At 42.1% G+C, this 18,332-nt stretch overlaps 1 protein-coding gene across 8 annotated transcripts in view; it reads left to right on the forward strand.

Moving 5' to 3' along the window:
• The window catches only part of WDR59 (WD repeat domain 59), a 104,889-nt gene that overhangs the window by 79,121 nt on the left and 7,436 nt on the right, over positions 1 to 18,332 (forward strand). For 2 of the 8 annotated variants that reach the window (XM_087419935.1, XM_087419934.1), the window contains exons 23-25: positions 942 to 1,068; positions 1,224 to 1,366; positions 9,031 to 10,017. In XM_087419935.1, the coding sequence (XP_087276061.1) occupies positions 942 to 1,068; positions 1,224 to 1,366; positions 9,031 to 9,266 (506 nt within the window). In that variant the 3' untranslated portion in view covers positions 9,267 to 10,017. Of the gene's footprint in view, positions 1 to 941; positions 1,069 to 1,223; positions 1,367 to 9,030; positions 10,018 to 10,063; positions 10,299 to 15,718; positions 16,037 to 18,332 lie in introns of those variants that run through there. The other 6 variants (XR_015549133.1, XR_015549134.1, XR_015549132.1 and 3 more) reach the window with 6 other exon arrangements.

Consider the following 18,332-nt stretch of genomic DNA (forward strand, 5'->3'; position numbering starts at 1 on the left):
ATTCTTAGTGCTCTAAAAGCTGTGTGTGATTTATTAATATGTAATTTTTAGTTGATGATATTTTTCCTTGTTTATGATTTCTCTTTAAATTTAGTATGATGGGATACTATAGTGAGCAAGGCCTGGAGTTGCATGTTTGAACAGGCTAGTTTCTGCTACATCTTTGTGTCTTGCTGGGTTGCTTTTCATCTTGTAACCTTGAGAAACTGACAGACTTCCGATGTTCACCCCAAAAACCTAACCCTTATCCTTTCTCCTTCACATGCCACTTCCATGATGATCTGCCACTTCTTAGTGTCTATCTCTTCCCATGTACCTCTTTCAAGGTAGAGAAATAAAGCTGCGCCTGATTTCCGCTGACTATAAAGGTCTCTTTAATGAATAGGTGTATTTGTGTTTTCTGGATTTTTTTAATTTATTTTTTAAAATGATCTTAATTTTGTGATTATAAAAGTAATGCATGCCCAGTGAAGAAAAACAAACAAAAAGTTTTAGAGAAGATGGTAATCATTGATTCCTCCACCTAGAAATAACTTCTGTTCACATTCCAAGACATTTTCTTCCAGTCTTTGTGTGTGTGTCGGAGGGTCATTCTATATTTGTGATCTTGTGCTCCCTTTTTAATTTTATCATGAGCATTTTCTCATGTTATTTAAAAAGTCTTTATAAATAATGACTGCCTAATATTCTACTATATCACTTATTCTATAATTTGCTTAATCATTATGTGTGTACTTAATTATCAAGTTACCTTAATAATAAATACCTAGACAAAAAGGTAAGGCTGGGAAAGTTCTGTTTAGTTATATTTCTCAGGATCTTCAACTGAGCTTATTTTTCTTCCAGGGAATAAACTGGAACACACTACATTATGAGAGTTTTCAGGTATTTTCTATGCCTTCTCTTATTTCCATCTTCCATTCCCATTTGGTTTTCTTCAGCAGGAAGAGAGGCAGAACATATATCTTCCCCTTGGGGAGAGTCTTCACCAGAAGAAATCCGCTTTGGAAGTCTGACCTACAGTGATCCCCGTGAGCGAGAAAGGGACCAGCATGATAAAAATAAAAGGTAATGACCTTCCCATGTGACAGCTATAATTTCATAACTCTTAGATTCTCCAAAATCAGGACTCTTGCTTTAAGACAGGTCTATTAAATGCCCTTTGGTATCAAGCTTGTTTTTTCTTAATGGAACTGACAGGAAATATTTTAAATTTTATCCAGGCTTCTGGACCCCGCCAATACTCAGCAATTTGATGACTTTAAAAAGTGCTATGGAGAAATCCTCTATCGCTGGGGCCTGAGAGAGAAACGAGCTGAAGTGCTGAAGTTTGTTTCCTGTCCTCCTGATCCTCACAAAGGGATTGGTGAATATGCATTTCTTTCTTTTCTGTCACTGTCTGAAAGATCCTATAACTTAATTTGTCTGTAACATAATACTTGGGATGAAGTTTTAGCTTCTCATTTATAATTAGAAATTTCTGAAGCATTTTGAGTCTGTTTTAAGCTTCTGAAAACCCTTGCATTTCATGACAAGATTAAATTTCTATTGTTAACAGTAGTAGTTTTATATATAGTACTCAGTTATTAATTGGAAGTAGGGGTAGTTATTCATTGATTCAACTAATGTGTATCAAACGCTTCTTAGGCACAATGCTAGCACATTCCCTCCCCTCGTGGAACTCAAAGACTCTAGTGGAGGATAAAAATTAAATCATTACAAATTGGATAAATGTTTATAAGCAAATGGAAAGGATGGTTGGGGCGGGGAGAGCAGGGAGGAGCAATTTTAGAAGACATGTTGAGTCGTGTTGGGAAAGCCTCTCTAGGTGCTGAGGTCTGAAGGATGAGAAGGAGCCATCCATGCAGACAGCAGCGAGAAGAGCGTTCCATGCAGAGGGAGCAGGTCTATGGGAGAAACAACTTATTTTAAACAAGTGAAGGAAGCCCAGTGTGACTAGAACAAAATGAGTGAGAAGAGTGCAATAGAGTTAGATTGTAGGATAATTAGGGACTTGTAAGTAAAGAATTTGGATTGTATTCTAAGTCCAGTGATAAGCTTTGAAGGGCATTAAGAAGTAAGTGATGTGTTCTGGTTTCCATTTTAATAGGATCATTTGGCTGTTATATGGAGAAAGGATTGGAGGAGGGCAGAAATAGAGGTAGGACGACCATTTGAAGACTGTTAGAGTAGTCAAAGAGAGATCAATGGCTGGTCTAGGGGTGATATCAGTAGAGGTGGAGAGAGATGGATGGATTAAAAATATATGTCAGAGGTAGATTCAACATGACTTACTGATAAAGTGGATATGGGATTGAGGAAAAGAGACAAAACTTGGATGATTCCTAGGTTTCCAACTTGAGCACCTGGGTAGATAGTGGTGCTAATATTCTAAGAAAGAAAAGACTGGAAGAAAATCATGAGCTCAGTGGGACAGTCAGAGAAGTGTGTGAGATATCAGACTGTAGAAGTCGTGTAGGCAGTTGGATGTGAGTCTGGAGCTCGAAGGAGAGAGTAAGGCTCAAAGTAGGAATTTGGTGATCTTCAGCATATAGGTGGTATTCAAGCTGTGAAAATTGGTGCATTTACCTGGGAGCTGGGGCATGGGGAAGAAGTGTAAGGGGGGAGCAAATAAGAGAGCTGACCCACTCTGGGCCTTGAGAGAAACCAGTACTTGGAGCTTGAGTCTTGGAGGAAGAACCAGAAACAGAGACTTAGAATGAGACACCAGTGAGTTTTGAAGAAAAGCAAGACTGTGATACGAAAGAAGCTAAGAGGAGATGTTTGTTTGTTTTTTTTTTTTTTTTTTTTTGAGGAAGATTAGCCCTGAGCTAACATCTGATGCCAATCTTCCTCTTTTTGCTGAGGAAGATTGCACTGGGCTAACATCCGTGCCCATCTTCCTCTACTTTATATGGGATGCTGCCACAGCATGGCTTGACAAGTGGTATGTCCCTGCGTGCCCAGGCTCGGAACCTGCGAACCCTTGGGCGGCTGAAGTGGAGCGCACGCACTTAACCACTCAGCCATGGGGCCAGCCCCGAAAAGAGATTTTTTTTTTTTTTTGTGAGGAAGACCAGCCCTGAGCTAATATCTATTGCCAATCTTCCTCCTTTTTTCCCCTTTTTCTCCCCAGAGCCCTAGTAGATAGTTGTATGTTGTAGTTGCACATCCTGCTAGTTGCTGTGTGTGGGACGCTGCCTCAGCATGGCCGGACAAGCGGTGTGTCGGTGCGCGCCCGGGATCCAAACCCGGGCCGCCAGTAGCGGAGCGCGCGCACTTAACCGCTAAGCCACGGGGCTGGCCCCCAGAGATGTTTTTTAAAGGGTGACATGGAAGACTACCAGAAAGAGTGGACTGAACACACATTGATTTCCTCTCTCCCCAGACCCCACCAAAGTATCTAAATAGGGCTTTTTTGAAAAGGCATACCGTGCAAGGAGAAATAATGTTGGCAATAACATTTGGGACTTGCCAGGCAGATAGGTTAGTGGTAGCTGATTTTACAGAGCCTGAGAAAACTGAACTGGCAGGCAGAAAAACAGTAAGATACATGGCAGAACCCCCAAATGGCTCAGGAATTAGTGGTACTCGGTACCTCTGGAAGTGGCACAAAGGTAAGATTAAAAACAAGAGTATTGTTTGATGGCCTTTTTAGAGTCCCCAGGTCCCCACTCCTAGTCCGTAGAGCAGGTTATTACCCTTCCTCTACCCCAACAAAAAACTGGAAGTTCATTCTCCGGAGAAGGTAAACGCACTTCCAGATTGAAAGGGCCCACCAAGTACCTGGCATAATGAATGAAGAAAGACCCAGGGATAAAGAGAAGATCCCAGAAGCTTCCAGAGAGAGAAACAGGTCACATACAAAGGATAAGCAATATGAATGGCATCACATTTCTCAGGAGCAGTGAACTAGGTACTGGAAACCAGATGATGATGTAGCAGTGCCTTCAAAATTCACAAGAAAATGATTCCTAGCCTAGTATTCTGTACCTGGATTATCAATCAAGTGTGAAGGTAAACATCAGCCCATCTAAGAAGGAGAATAGATTCGGTCCAGGAAACCGGGGATTCGGATTGATGGTGAAGGGAGACTTAGAGAAGACCAGTCCAGCTTGAACCTTCGGGAGCATTGTCTCCAAGAAGAGAAAATTGGAAAAATATTTAGTGTCTTTCAGTGTTCGCTGTATTTATAGAAGATTCAGATATTTGAGGGAGAGTTTGGAGATGAATTATTAATAAGTACATAGCAAACTAAGCCAGTGAAAAAAAACATGACACTTACTAACTCTAGGAAAAACAAAATGTGCAAGAAAGGAATAGTTGTCGTGGTACATGTCTTGGCTTGAATAATATTTACCTAGATAAATAATGTAAAAACAGAATACAGTCAGCTCTCCATATCTGCGAGTTCTGCATCCATGAGTTCAACCAACAGCGATGGAAAGGCCTACTATGGTTGCATCTGTACTGAACATATACAGAATTTTTCTTATGGTCATTCCCTAAACAATACATTGTAACAACTGTTTACACAAGATTTACATTGTATTAGGTATTATAAGTAATCTAGAGATGACTTAGACTATATGGGAGGATGTGCATAGGTTACATGCAAATACTATGCCATTTTATATAAGGGACTTGAGCATCTGTGGATTTTGGTATCTGCAGGGATCCTGGAACCAATCCCACAAGGATACCGAGGGATGACGGTACTGATCCAACCAAAGGATAAGAGTATCTGTATGGGGAAGATGAGGGACAGGTGGTATGTGTGTGGTTGGGGAGATTGGGGAGTTACAGAGAGCTTCCACTGCAGTCAGTCAATGGATAATGCTTAAATATGAAAATTAAGCAATAGCTTTATAAACATGTTGTTTAGAGATATAACAAAAACAGTTAAATTGGTTGCAAGGATTTCCTCTAGGGAGTGATGGGCGTGGGGGTGGAAGGAAATGCTGATTTTGGTAATAAGATGTATAAAATTATTTGACTCTTTAAGTTGTGTGTGTATGTAGTTTCATTTAAAAAACAAACCAGGGTAATACATAGATTTAGATATTGAATAACAAGGATTATTTTAATGTGGATTATTTTGGTGTGTGTACCTGAAGAAATGCAAAAACACAAAATGCTATTTGGGCAATATATTTTTCAGGGCATCTAATTGCATGAAAGTATATCAGGGAGAGATTAATGATGGCCTGGAGCAATTTGTATTTTAAAATTAGTTTTCAGGAAAATATATGAATCATAGAGATGTGTAACTGATGTATCAATCCATCAATCAGCTAAGCTCTTATTGACATGTACTATTATCAAGCATCATGCTGGGTTCCGTGGGCTGTACAAAGAACTGTAAAGTGTGGTTGGGGCGGTTGATCAAGAAGTCTACAATCCAAACAGAGTTAAAACATAAGCTTACGAAGACTTAAATGATATTCAAGAATGAATAATATGTTTCAATGCCATTACAAACAAATTACAAGATTTCAAAATGGGGGGGATTGTGAAAGATAGACTCACAGACAAAAACATTAAGAAAAGTATTTTTATCCTTCAAGTTTTTACTTTGGAAGAGTCGGACTGCCCAAATACAGCAAACAGCAGATATTGAAAGAAAAATATGACAAGGTTACCAAAGCTACAGTTGGTCTCCTGGTGGAAAACCAGCAATTTCCTCCCTTGCCCATCACATCTGCAAGGGTCATCCCATATCGGCAGCAGATTTGAGAGATAGAGTTGTTTTCATTTAGGGAATTAGATATTCATAGAAAGGACTCAAGTCTTCATTTATTTTGAGGGGATAATGCTAGACAGAGTATTCTTTAAAAAAAAAAAATCTCTGGATCCAAGATGCTTTTGGTTTTTGTTTTTTCCATTGTGGTGTGTGGCGCTTGGTCATAGTGGTGGCAGAGCAAGGTGATTGCTTTGCTTTGTCAGTCCCGCCCCAGTTCCTGCCCCAGACGTGCGATCTACTCACCTAAATTTTGTACAGCAATTTTCTGCTTCAGTTTATTAATTTAATGTCTTATTTCTTGGGCTGTTTTACATTACATTTGTGTAGTAGGTTTTGTTAATTAATATACACAATTCTTCTGTATAGTTAATAAACTAAAGCCAATGACACTAAGCCTCTGGAGTTAGCCTCCGCCTGGAGGTTTTGTAAAGCCTCGAGAATCATAATTTGGTTGTTCTATGAGCCAGAAGTATTTTTATTGTCCTTACTAGTTTGTCTACCAGGAACCAAGAATGATCCATTTAGTCTCTACCAGGTTTCCCCCGCAAAGCCTTCCCTGAGATCCCCAAGTTTGTCAGTGTGTTCCTGTAAAAGACACCCTGACAGCTTTGAGGGTTTGAACGCACTCCACGTCCCTTTGTATCTCCTAGAGTGGCGAAAGTTGGCCCATACACCAGGATGGCCCAAAGGCATCCACACGTCCTCCTCAGCTGTAATGAATGGCCATTTCATTATGTGTAACAATAAGATGCAAGAGAGAAATATAAAATTATGCTCAGTGACTTAGTGTTTTTGTATTTTCTATCCTTGTGAATTTATATCCACTCAGAGATGGTCCACACCCCCAAAGATTATTAATTAATTAACTAATATTAGTTCAAGGTCTTAAAGTTATTAAGGATTTTAGAAATTATGTTTAAGCTGACACGTTATACAGAAACACAATTACTAATGATATATTGAATTTTTCAAAGAGATGACATTTTAATAATTTTACCCAGATAGACATGGAAAATAACTAACATTTACAGTTATCTGAAGTGCCAAAGAACCATCCCTTTTATTCATTTTTTTATTTTTTATTTTTGTGAGGAGGACTAGCCCTGAGCTAACATCCAATGCCAATCCTCCCCTTTTTTCTGAGGAAGAGTGGCCTTGGGCTAACATCTGTGCCCATCTTCCTCTACTTTATATGGGATGCCGCCACAGCATGGCTTGACAAGCTGTGCGTTGGTGCGCGCCCAGGATCCGAACCAGCCAACCCCGGGCCGCCACAGCGGAGCACGTGCACTTAACCGCTGTGCCACTGGGCCAGTCCTGAACCACCCCTTTTAAAAGACATTATTATAATTCAGTTCACTTGAACACACAGATTTTACATTCTCATAAATTTTAATGTTGAATCTTATCAAACCAATAAAACCAGTAAAGGAAATTTAAGAAATTTAAATTAGGCTTTTCTTGAGAACATAAACTAAGTCTTACATAATATAAAAAGTTATGCTTCGAGAGAGAAGACAGCTATTTTAAAACCTAAATTATCAAACCAGTCTGATTTGTCTTATGATTTACCTTAGCTAGGACTACCATAAAAATTTTTCCTTAGTTACCGTGTATTTAAAAAGTAGCTATTGGCACTTTTTTTTTTTATGAGTATCAATTGTCATGAAGCAGAGGAACTGGCTCTAATAGAACCTTCCTCTATTGTAAGAGGTGGAGGAGAGGAGAACAAACCTAGCGAGATTGGAAGATTTGGGGTGCAGAGATGAAGGGCCCCCAGGCGAAGGCTTCTCTTATCACAGGGAGGTGAGAGGCCATCAAGTGAGAGAGAGGGCTGCAAAGGTGTGAGGGAGGAGTTTTCGGAAGATGGCTGGGGTAGGAAGTAGCCATTGGCGTGGAGCTGGGAGTCTCTCGGTGGGCGTCTAGTTAGTGAGTCCCACGTCTTGATGGTGGGCCCTCGTTCAGGAAAGTGTGGGGGCAGACATGGAGTGGGCAGGCGATAGAGCTCACCTACTGTTGAGGTTTCGCCAGGTGGTACCTTTGAGGGAGAGAGAGGGGCAAAGGACCTGAGGGTATTTGCAAAAAAGTGATTATAAAGTAGGTCCACATGTTTCAGGCTGGCCAAAGGAGAAATTGCAGCTGGAAAGGGGCTGATGGAACGAGAGTGAAAGTGAAGGCGGTTGGTTAGAGATGCGAGGACAGTGACCTGAGGGGCCAGGTGTGCAGAGTTAGTGGTGTGGATTTTTAAAACACCAAAGATCGTGCCAAGGATTGGGGTGGAAGGTAGATTGAGAACCAAGAGCAGAAGTCTTCAGTGCGTGGGTGCATGTGTCTAGAATGTCAGTAGATGACAACAGAGAAAAAGAGGAAAGGCTGGTGAGGCCAGATGGTGTTAGCCTAAAGAGGAAAGGTGACAGTCTGGAGGCAGTAATGGTGTACTCCTCCCTCCTGCCCCTGTCATCCTTAGGACTTGAGACAGAAACAGCCTTTCCTTCCAAGGCCAACAGAGGCAGCAGAATTTAGTTAGGGTCAGATGGTGAGGGGACCATTCCAAGAAGAGTGTAGAAAGCACGTGGGAGGTTTGCACTCGAGGTGGCACAGGCAAGGCCAGGCAGGGGTGTAAGGCGCCTGTCCAGAGCACAGGGGATGAGCAGGGGAGATGGGCAGTTAACATGGTTCGCCTGGACTCAGGGCAGTGACTGAGGTAGGCTGGGAAGTGTGGATGGTGGGATTAGCCATGAGGTCTCTTCTAGAAGGCTGGGGACCAGTGGTGGCAGGATGGTCCTGACCCTTCCTCCTGGAGTGGGGCGGCACTGCGGTGTCCTGGCCGGGTGCATCTTATGCTGCTCGATCATTGACAGGCAGGGAGGGAAGAGATTGTGAGATAAATCAGCTCTCGCCTCAGTGTTTACTGAGTCCTTCAGTTCTTTCAACAAACATTTGTTAACCGCCTTCTATGTGTTGGGCCCCTGCAGCTGTTGGGGGTGGGAAGAGGAATGAGATGCAGCTGCCACTACTGCAGGCCCTCGGGTTTTCACCCAGGGCATCTGAGAGCCAGGCGCCTGCTGCACCCTTTGCCTGCGCCCTGCCACTGCAGTGCCAGCGGCTTCTCTTCATGAGACTTATTGAGATTGTAGAAGAAGGGGCTCTGCTGTTTAAAAAAAGGAAATTGAAATCATTGGTAGAATCCTAAGATGAATACATCTTTCTTACCTCACAATACCAGTTTGTTTTGCAGAACTAAACTCATCATGTCTCTTGTTTTGGCCATTTCCAACCGTTTCCAGAGTTTGGCGTGTACTGCAGCCACTGCCGGAGTGAGGTCCGTGGCACGCAGTGTGCCATCTGCAAAGGCTTCACGTTCCAGTGTGCCATCTGCCATGTGGCAGTGCGAGGATCATCCAATTTCTGCCTGACCTGCGGGCATGGTGGACACACTAGCCACATGATGGAGTGGTTTCGGACCCAGGAGGTGTGTCCCACCGGGTGTGGGTGCCACTGCCTGCTTGAAAGCACTTTCTGAGCTTACAGACCATGGGAGTTGTCAGAAATCCCAGAGGATCCCATAAATGCCGGTGACAAGCTCCCTGCCAGGAGAGAGGCTCCAGAACCCGTTCCCAACCAGACTGGGGTATGTTCCCCTCACAGACTGCCGCAGCACCAGCTGTCGTGAGCCTGTGCTTCTCTTCTGTATGGCTGTTGGCCGCATGGATGTCACTGGAGGAGGATGAGGGCAGACGTGCAGAGCTGAGTAGCCAGGTGGAAGTTTTCTTGGAGAAAAGCACCTGCCTCCAGAGCAGTGTTTACCTTTAAGGTGTTAGCCTTAAACCACCGAACAGCATCCTATCTGATGCCGTTACAGATACTGAGGTCGGATGCAAAGGACAGTCTCCTGAGCCAAAGGACAGTGAACATTAATTTAGTTAACAAATGGGCCTGTGACATCACTTGGTACATTTAATGAACCGAACCGATGAACAGTGACCTTTTAAAATATGATACTTAAGTTATAAATATATGATGTACTTAAGGATTCTTGATGTATTTTTTGTTTGTTATTTTTCTTCCAGTGGCTCTCTGTTGGCTAATAAAATTCTAGTAAATGTTTAAAAAAAAGGGACAGAGACAGTTGAACAACGTTTGAGTGAATCTTTTTTTACCCTACTTCTAGTTGAAATTAACTCTTTTGAATAGGACCAAAGTCAGTGCTCAGTTTTTCAAAGGAAGTGCTGATTTACTTTTGTTACCTAACAGGAGAAAATAGAATTTGACATTTGAGTTTCTTCCCAACCCCAAGAGTCTTTTAATCATTTCTTTTAGCAAAAGGAAAATGAGATGGCTTCGCAGCTTTGATATTCAAGTCTTCTGTGCCACTGGGCAGGTTGGCTGAGTTCCGGTACGTACCTTCACTCTTCACTTGGGGTCCCTTGCAAACTTTGCCCTGTGTTTATCTGTGTTCCAACTGGTTATGACTCACATGTCCACCAATTCTTCAGAATGATTTTCAACTCTTCACATTTTGTACGTGCCAGAGAAGAGAAATCTTTTTGATATTTTCACTGAAATTTATATTTGTTTCTTAGAATTTTATAATTCCAAATCGATTAACTTAAGAAATATGTCTTAAGAAACATGTCTCAAAATGTATTGTACATCACTGTTTTATTTATTTATTTATTTATTTAAATAATTTTATTTATTTATTTTTTCCCCCAAAGCCCCGGTAGATAGTTGTATGTCATAGTTGCACATCCTTCTAGTTGCTGTATGTGGGACGCGGCCTTAGCATGACCGGAGAAGCGGTGCATCAGTGCATGCCCGGGATCCGAACCCAGGCCACCAGCAGTGGAGCACGTGCACTTAACCGCTAAGTCACAGGGCCGGCCCCATCACTGTGTTTTAAATACGAGTCAGGACCCCATTAATGGACTATGAAATCAATTTAGTGGATAAAAATCAATGTTAAAATAAATGAAATAGGGTAGAAGAGAAATGATCAGAAGGCACCATACATAGTTAGGGTAAATATTGTTTTGTGTAACTTGTTTACGAGTGCTTACACACACACTTGCACACATGTAAAATGGATCACGGTGTAAATTTATTTCTTACTGGAGGTTGTGGTCAAAACATTTTCAAAACACTGTTTTGGATGATGCTCCTTCTTCATCCCCTGTGTTACTGGACACAAAACACCATGACATAAGAAAAGCCTAGATCCTGTGTGTTGAAAGCAGAGGTTTAACCCTGGGCTCTGATCTGAGGTCAGATGCCAGCGTCTCCGCAGAGTGAGCTGAATAACTAGGTGCAGCAGGTAGGCTAGGAAGCTGATAAAGGAGGCGGCCAAGGCAATCTGAATTTGTTCACTCTCTGCTTTCCACTTGCTTGTGTTGATGCTGCTATAATGGCGACCACAGAATAGGTGAACTAATTTACACTGAGATAAAAGATCTGTTGTGTTCCTCAAATCACACCATTTGCAGAGAACAATCTTGTCCTGTTTCCCGCTGCTCAAGCTAACGTAAAAGTCTGTCCCTATCTGTATCCATCAAGAATTCAATGTTTTTATTGTTTTAGTTTATTGTTACAGGAACCTTGTCTTCTAAAACTGGAAAACCTTAATAATGGGTATGAAGAAATTTAAAGCTTAGAACATTACATAATGTCTTCTTTCAGTATGTGTATTCCTTTTGAATTTCCAAGTTACCAGAACAAAAGTCTAATATTTTAAAAATATTAACATTTGGGGCGGGCCCCATGGTGTAGTGGTTAAGTTCTGCGCACTCCGCTTCTGTGGCCCGGGTTTACAGGTTCAGATCCCCGGCGCAGACCTACACCACTCGTCAGCCATGCTGTGGTGGTGACCCACATACAAAATAGAGGGAGATTGGCACAGATGTTAGCTCAGGGCTAATCTTCCTCAAGCGAAAAAAGGGGAAGATTGGCAACAGATGTTAGCTCAGGGTGAATCTTCCTTACCGGAAAAAAAAAAAAATTTACATTTGGAAACATGTTGGTCTGGATACTGGCCATGGTCAGTATTCTTAAGCATCTAAATCCTTTTTTGTCTGTTTTTAAAAATGATACAAGCAACGTTCCAAAGTACCTTTGAACTTGGCAAGGGAAACGGGGCTAGCAGCCTTATTTGTGCACTATCGACAAAAAGATGTGTAGGTGGCCTGCTGGAAAGAATGGGGGAAAGCATGAGCCTTCTGGGCAACCACCAGCTTTATTTCGTGCCCCTGTCCTCAGACCCCCCCTAAAACAAGTGGCTTAATGCTTTTGTTGGTAATGCCACGTAAATAGAGAATCAGTGTTGCTTTAAGAAATTTTTAAAATTTCATCTGATAGAAAAATGTGTTCAGTCTGAAGATGATGAGTTCACATGCTGGCAGCTCCTTGCCTTATTCAGTGATTCCCTGGGTGGCTGGCGGGATTTAGGAGAAAGCTGGTTCCTTTTCAGCGGCTTAATGCAGCAGGAACTTGAGGGAAAGACAGGAGTCGTTCATTTTGTCAGAAGACTGATGCTGTAGCCGCCCTTGGGCTGAAGGGTTGGGGAGCTCATTGGTGGGCTCTATGCAACAGAACAATTTCTTAGATGATTGATTTTGCTAGCCATGGAAAACTAGTTCAGAAAACAGGGTTATATAGAACCCCACTTTATGGCTCACTTTTTCATACCTTCCTTAAAGTTGGAAACTGCAGAAGGGTCTTATACACACATTTGAAGGATGATCCCAGGGAGAAAGCACACACCTCAGTTTCCTCATTCTCCTTAGAACCTACTGTCCTTATCAGAATCAGAAATAAATCTATCAGATTGGCAGTCCATAATACTGGCAAGTTTCTCACCACAGTATTACTGATTTGATATTTTTTTCTTAAATCTAAGAAGGTCTGATTACCTCATCAAGTATTTAACATGAGATGAGCACTTGGACAAAGATGAATGAATATACAGAATGTGGTCTCTGCCCGGCTGGAGCACAGAATCTAGTAGGAATTTAAGTGTTTATATAAATGCTTACAATACAGTGTAAGCCTTTAAGGCTTACATGTACTTGTACAGTGTTGGCCTTTAAGGGAAGGAAGGAGTAACTCCACCGAGGCAGAGAATGTGCAGAGAAGGAGGCTGTGGCTGAGTTTAAGGGCAAGTGTTCTCCAGGTGAGGAAGAGCAGGAAGGCACAGGGAAGGATGAAGCCAAGGATGGGCAAGCAAGCATGGCCCTAGGGGGCACTGTACGTGGTTCCCTACAGGTGGAGCATAGGCTGAGAAAGGAGGCTGGGGAGCAGGGCAGGAGTCAGAGCATCGTGGGCCCTCCACGCTGTGCCAGGGAGTCTGGGCTTTACCTGTAAGCCTGGCCTCATCAGTCTTGCATCATCTGCTGACTGCATAACGGGTATTGCGCACAAATACAGACCACTAATTTTACTTTTTAAAAAATCAGCAGAAGTGTTTAAATGAATCACATCATCAAAGACCATGTCTTTCACCAAGATTTCCTTATATTTAGCTTGATGGCATATAACAATCTATAGGTGAGGTTCCATATCTGGTCTATTTTAATTTTTCTCCACCCCCTCCGTTTAAGTAAGAAAATCTGGAACTCATTATTATAGGTCATTGAGAACACGTAAGCAAGTGTTGGGTGGTTATTGAACACTAGTCGGTGTCCCTGTCTGCAGTCTCTTGATGTTCTTGATATTTTCATATAAAACTCTTGATATTTTTGAATCAAATATAGATGATAAATTATGGGGAAGTTTTTCCCCAAAGACCTCGTTCAGCATTTTCTTTGATGGGCAAACGAGCATATTTCTCAGAAACTGCAAAAGCCATAATAGGATGCCCAATCCCCTTTTTGTTCTGTCGTGACATTTGGCTGTACTTTTAGAAATATGCCTAGTAATAACATGATCTGCTTGTTTCTCTAACAAGTAAAGAAAATCATCAGGTTTTGGGAAGACTCAAATACTAGTCAATCAAGCCACTTACAACACAGTTCATTCTTAAGAACTCCTGATAACCTCAACATTAAAAAACTGTTTTATACTGATATTATTTTGCACTTGGTCTGAAAAGCACTTGATAGATTTTCCAGAGAGGCCATGTATTTAGTTATAAATGATAATGGCCATGATTTGAGGAAATTTCATAAACTACGCACTGGGGAATAGGTGCAAGTGGATAAGCAGTTGAATAAAATCTGATTTCAGGTATTTATCATCACATCTCCTATTCATACTCTTCTTTTCAGTTACGTACTCCACAGGGTTACACTTAAAGATTTGATTGTCCCAACGCATAGAGTCATAGTCTATGTTTTTTCCAAAGTCCGGTTATCTGGTTACATCTAGGGTGTACGCCAAGTGTTGGTTACTACTTTCATCACTTTTTATTTTTCAGTTAACCTTTTTTGAGCCATTAATCCGTTTTTGTAAATTGGAGATATGATACACACTAGTAATAATGAAAATGCAAATTGAATAGACATCATAGTCATTTGATAGACAAGATGAAATGGCCAGCATAGTCTTTATATGCGCACACGCAATCTTTGAGGATGTGATTGAGAACATACTAATTAAGAAATGAGATATTTATTAAAATCATAGTTAATATTATGTGTCCAATTTGAGAAAAAAATATACACCAAATTATTTTATCTTTTTCCTCTGGAAGGCTTGATTATCACAGACCAATTGGGAACACCAGTGGTTTGAGGATCTCACTTAAAAAATAATTGCTGTAGGTGGTGGGGAACCATTGAAGAGTATTAAATGAGAGAGAGAGACATGGTCAGGTTTTAATTTGACCTCATGCAGATTAGAGGTGGAAGGACTGGAAAGGGACACTGGGAAGGGGTCTGTTTCTGTGCCTTAATTAAAACAGTGACAGTGCGAATGGAGAGGAGGGTGAAAGAGTCAAGAGCTCTTTAGGGAGGAGAATGGGCAGGACTGAGCTCAGCCCTGGGTTTGAGGCCACGAGAGGGGTGGCTGATGGCTGTTCCACCATGAGGGCAGACTCCCTTGTTGGCCTCACATCTAGGAGGCCTCACCTTTCCCTTGCCCACAGGCCGCCAGGCTCCGTCCCCATCTCTCCAGTGTGCTTTTGTGTGCTGCTGCTGCTGCTGCTGGGAGTTGCTACCAGGCACCTGAAATGAGGCTTCCTTTGGGGCAAGGAGCCCCTGAGGGGGCCCTTTCCTGTGTTTCTGCCTCCTCCCTAACCACTCACCTCCCAGGCCACAATATCTACCCAGGCTTGCTGGAGCCCCACAACCCCCTGGGCCTGCATGGGGCAGTGTTGAGATGTAGTCCTCCTCATTGTTTGCACCCCTTCAACCCTTCGTTGCACAGGAGGAAGGAACAACTACAGCCCAGAGAGAGGGAAAGTAATGTCTCAGCTTAGACACGGGTCTGTTACTTGACCCACACATTTTTAAGAGACGATTTTTATCTCTTTATTGTTTTTTCTAATTATAGAAACATTTTAAATTTTGTTACTATTTTGTCCTCTCCACCCTGTCCCCATGTGATTTTCTAAGCAGGGTTTATTTTATTTTCGCAAATCAGAAAAATACAGACACACAGGCAAAAAGAGATGACAACAGTCTCCTTATTAAGAAAATGTATGGTCAGCCTCTGTGCTGCTTCCCAGAGTGAAAGCAGGTGTAGTTAAGAAAAAGCACAGGGAGCTTATACCTCTCTGCACCACCATCTCATTGTGCCAGAATTTATTCTTTTAAATTTTTTATTTTTAGGTCATTGTAGATTCACATGCAGTTGTAAGAAATAATACAGAGTGATCTGTATACTCTTCATCTAGTTTCTCCCTATGGTAACATCCTGCATAAATGTAGTAAATATGACAACCAGGAAATTTACATTGGTACTGTCCGTCAGCCTTATTCGTCTGTTTTACATGCACTCCTGCGTGTGTGTGTATATTTATCTCTGCAATTTTATCTCGTGTAGATTTGCACATCCACCACCACCACAGGCAAGACACAGAGCAAGGATCCTTCATGCAGCCCTGTTAACAGACAGTCACCTCCCCTCCACTCCACTTCCCTATGCTCCTGGCAACCACTGATCTGTTTTCCAGATCTAAGATAGTGTCATTTCAAGAAATGTTCTATAAATGGAGTCAGACAGTATGTGACCTTTTGAGTGGCTTTTTCATTCATTGTGATTCCCTTGAGATCCAGGCAAGTTGCTGCATGTACCAATAGTTTGTTCCTTTCTACTGTGTAGTATACTCCCTGGTATGGATGACCACAGTGTGTTAAACCATTCACCTGTTGAAATATATTTGAGTTATTTCTAGTTTTCAGAATTGATTTTTGAAAATTATATAATTTCTTCAAAAACAAAAAAGTTTTCATTGCAATCAGTGAAACAATACATGGAAATAAAATTAAAAATCTTCCTCCTGTCTCCTCAGCAACCAGTGTTAACAACCTTGTGCTTATCCTTACACACTTTTCTCTCATACAAATGGGTAAACAAATACTGGAAGGAATTTTTTGTTTGTAGAAAAATGTGATTATATTATACACTTTATGCCTTTCTCACTTGAAAATACATTATGACATTCCTCCAGTAATGGATGTAATGTGAAGAAGAACTTTCCATTCGCAGCAGCACTTCTCTAGGAAATATTAAAACTGGGTATGCCAGGACTTCCAGTCTGGATGGGATGGGGTAGACTTGGTTCTCCCTGCTCCTCCCTGCAAAGTACAACTGTTCACTCTGGAAATAACGCAAGAGCCAACCAGAGAACTCCAAAAGGTGGAAAAAGAAAGGTGAACTGGTTAGGGACGCCAGGGCTGGAGGAATGACATAGAGGGAGGATGTTTTACAAACTCCCTACCCAACAGAACAAAATGACCTGCACCCAGCATTTCCCAGCCCCCAACCTGGCAGTAGAAGGCAGCCCAGGGGAAACTGGAGCCCCGCCAACGCCAGGGGAGCACCAGCAAGGGGGTTGGTTGGGAACCCCGTGACACCAAGCACTTGGGCAGTCCCCATTTAGGCTTAGCAGCTGGGAAGGCGCTCCCCCCCCCCCCCGCCCCGCGGGTCTGAGACTCTCCTCCCCACTGGATGACACCTGGTGAGACACCCCCCTGCTCCCCCACTGAGACACCAGGTGGCTAGGGGCACTGGCAAGGGAAATCTCACCACCGCAAGTTCCTGGCTCAGAAAACCTCTTTGTCCCCAGGTGGGAAACTAATGGTAGATAAAAGCTAGTTAGTAAAGTTTGTTATGTAGATTCCCTTGGTGTTCTCCAGACTGATAAGGGTCTGAAGTTGTCTCTGGTGATTAACTTTTGTCCTTCCTGGTAGATGGGACATTTATGTCCTGCTTTCAGGCAGATAGGGGGTAGGCAGCGAGCTTTTCCTAGGTTTGCTGCTGCTTAATTGCCTTTAGCTCAAAATAATTCTTATGTCAAAGAGGGATGTTTTAGAGTGACGAGTTCTCATTTCCTTCACCAGGAAGCAAGATTCAATCCTTAATTAGCACAGTCACCCCCTAACACGCATACCAAGATCCGTGACTTCTCCGTCCTCCAGCAGAACCACCCACTTGTGTGTACTCTTCGCCCAGCAAGCAAAGAAACTAGGGGCTCACGTGTGATCACTGTAATGAATTTTGTCTTTCCTTTAAAGATAGTGAGACTTGTTTTAAAGTTGAGGCTTGGAGCAGTTAAAGTGACTCGACCAAGGCTTTCTCCATAAGGGAGCAGAATCAGATTTGAAGCCAGGCTGTCTGCCTCAAGAGTGCCCATTGTGCTTTAATAAGTAGCAGGAATGAGAGGAGGGTGGGAGAGTCAGATATTTAGGTGCTAGACTCAGCAGAATTGAGGTTCAGCCTGGGTTTGCCAGTATTAGAGGGGGCAGCTGCATATCTCATTTCTCATTCCAATTTGTTTAGTTTTTTTTTTTTTTTACCTTTTTTTGTGCTGAGGAAGATTCGCCCTGAGCTAACATCTGTTGCCAATCTTCCTCTATTTTGTCTATGAGCCGCCACCACAGCATAGCCACTGATAGACGAGTGGTGTAGGTCTGCCCCTGGGAACCAAACCCGGGCCACCGAAGTGGAGCACACTGAACTTAACTACTAGGCCACCAGGGCTGGCCCCCAATTTTAGTTCTTTGACTCTGTTCTCTTATGGTGGTTGTAATTATTTTCCAGTAATACCTGTGGTTGAAAAGCAGTTAAAACTTTCAGGAATAGATGACAAATGTGGTGTCTGCCATCACTTTGAAAATATACAACTAATCCTGGAAGACTGGTTATTACCTCCCAAACCAGATATCAGAAATCCCCAATGCTGCCACCAGAGAGAATGCTGGTGGTGTATGGGAATGCCCCTGGATAAACTCTTTCAGGTTGGACTAAGAGGAAAAAGATAAGAAAACCACAGACATGAATATCCTGCTCTTCTTTTCATCCTAAAAATATTTCTCTTACAGTCACATAAATCTCAAAACAATCTCTAATTGCTACTTTTAATTTGGTATGTTAAGCCAAGATACAATATAAAGGATGAGAAAACAATTAGATAGAAATGACATATCTTTTCTCA

This window comes from Ceratotherium simum, chromosome 30 (assembly GCF_057802395.1).
Source record: "Ceratotherium simum simum isolate JZ-2026a chromosome 30, ASM5780239v1, whole genome shotgun sequence".
Taxonomy (NCBI): domain Eukaryota; kingdom Metazoa; phylum Chordata; class Mammalia; order Perissodactyla; family Rhinocerotidae; genus Ceratotherium; species Ceratotherium simum.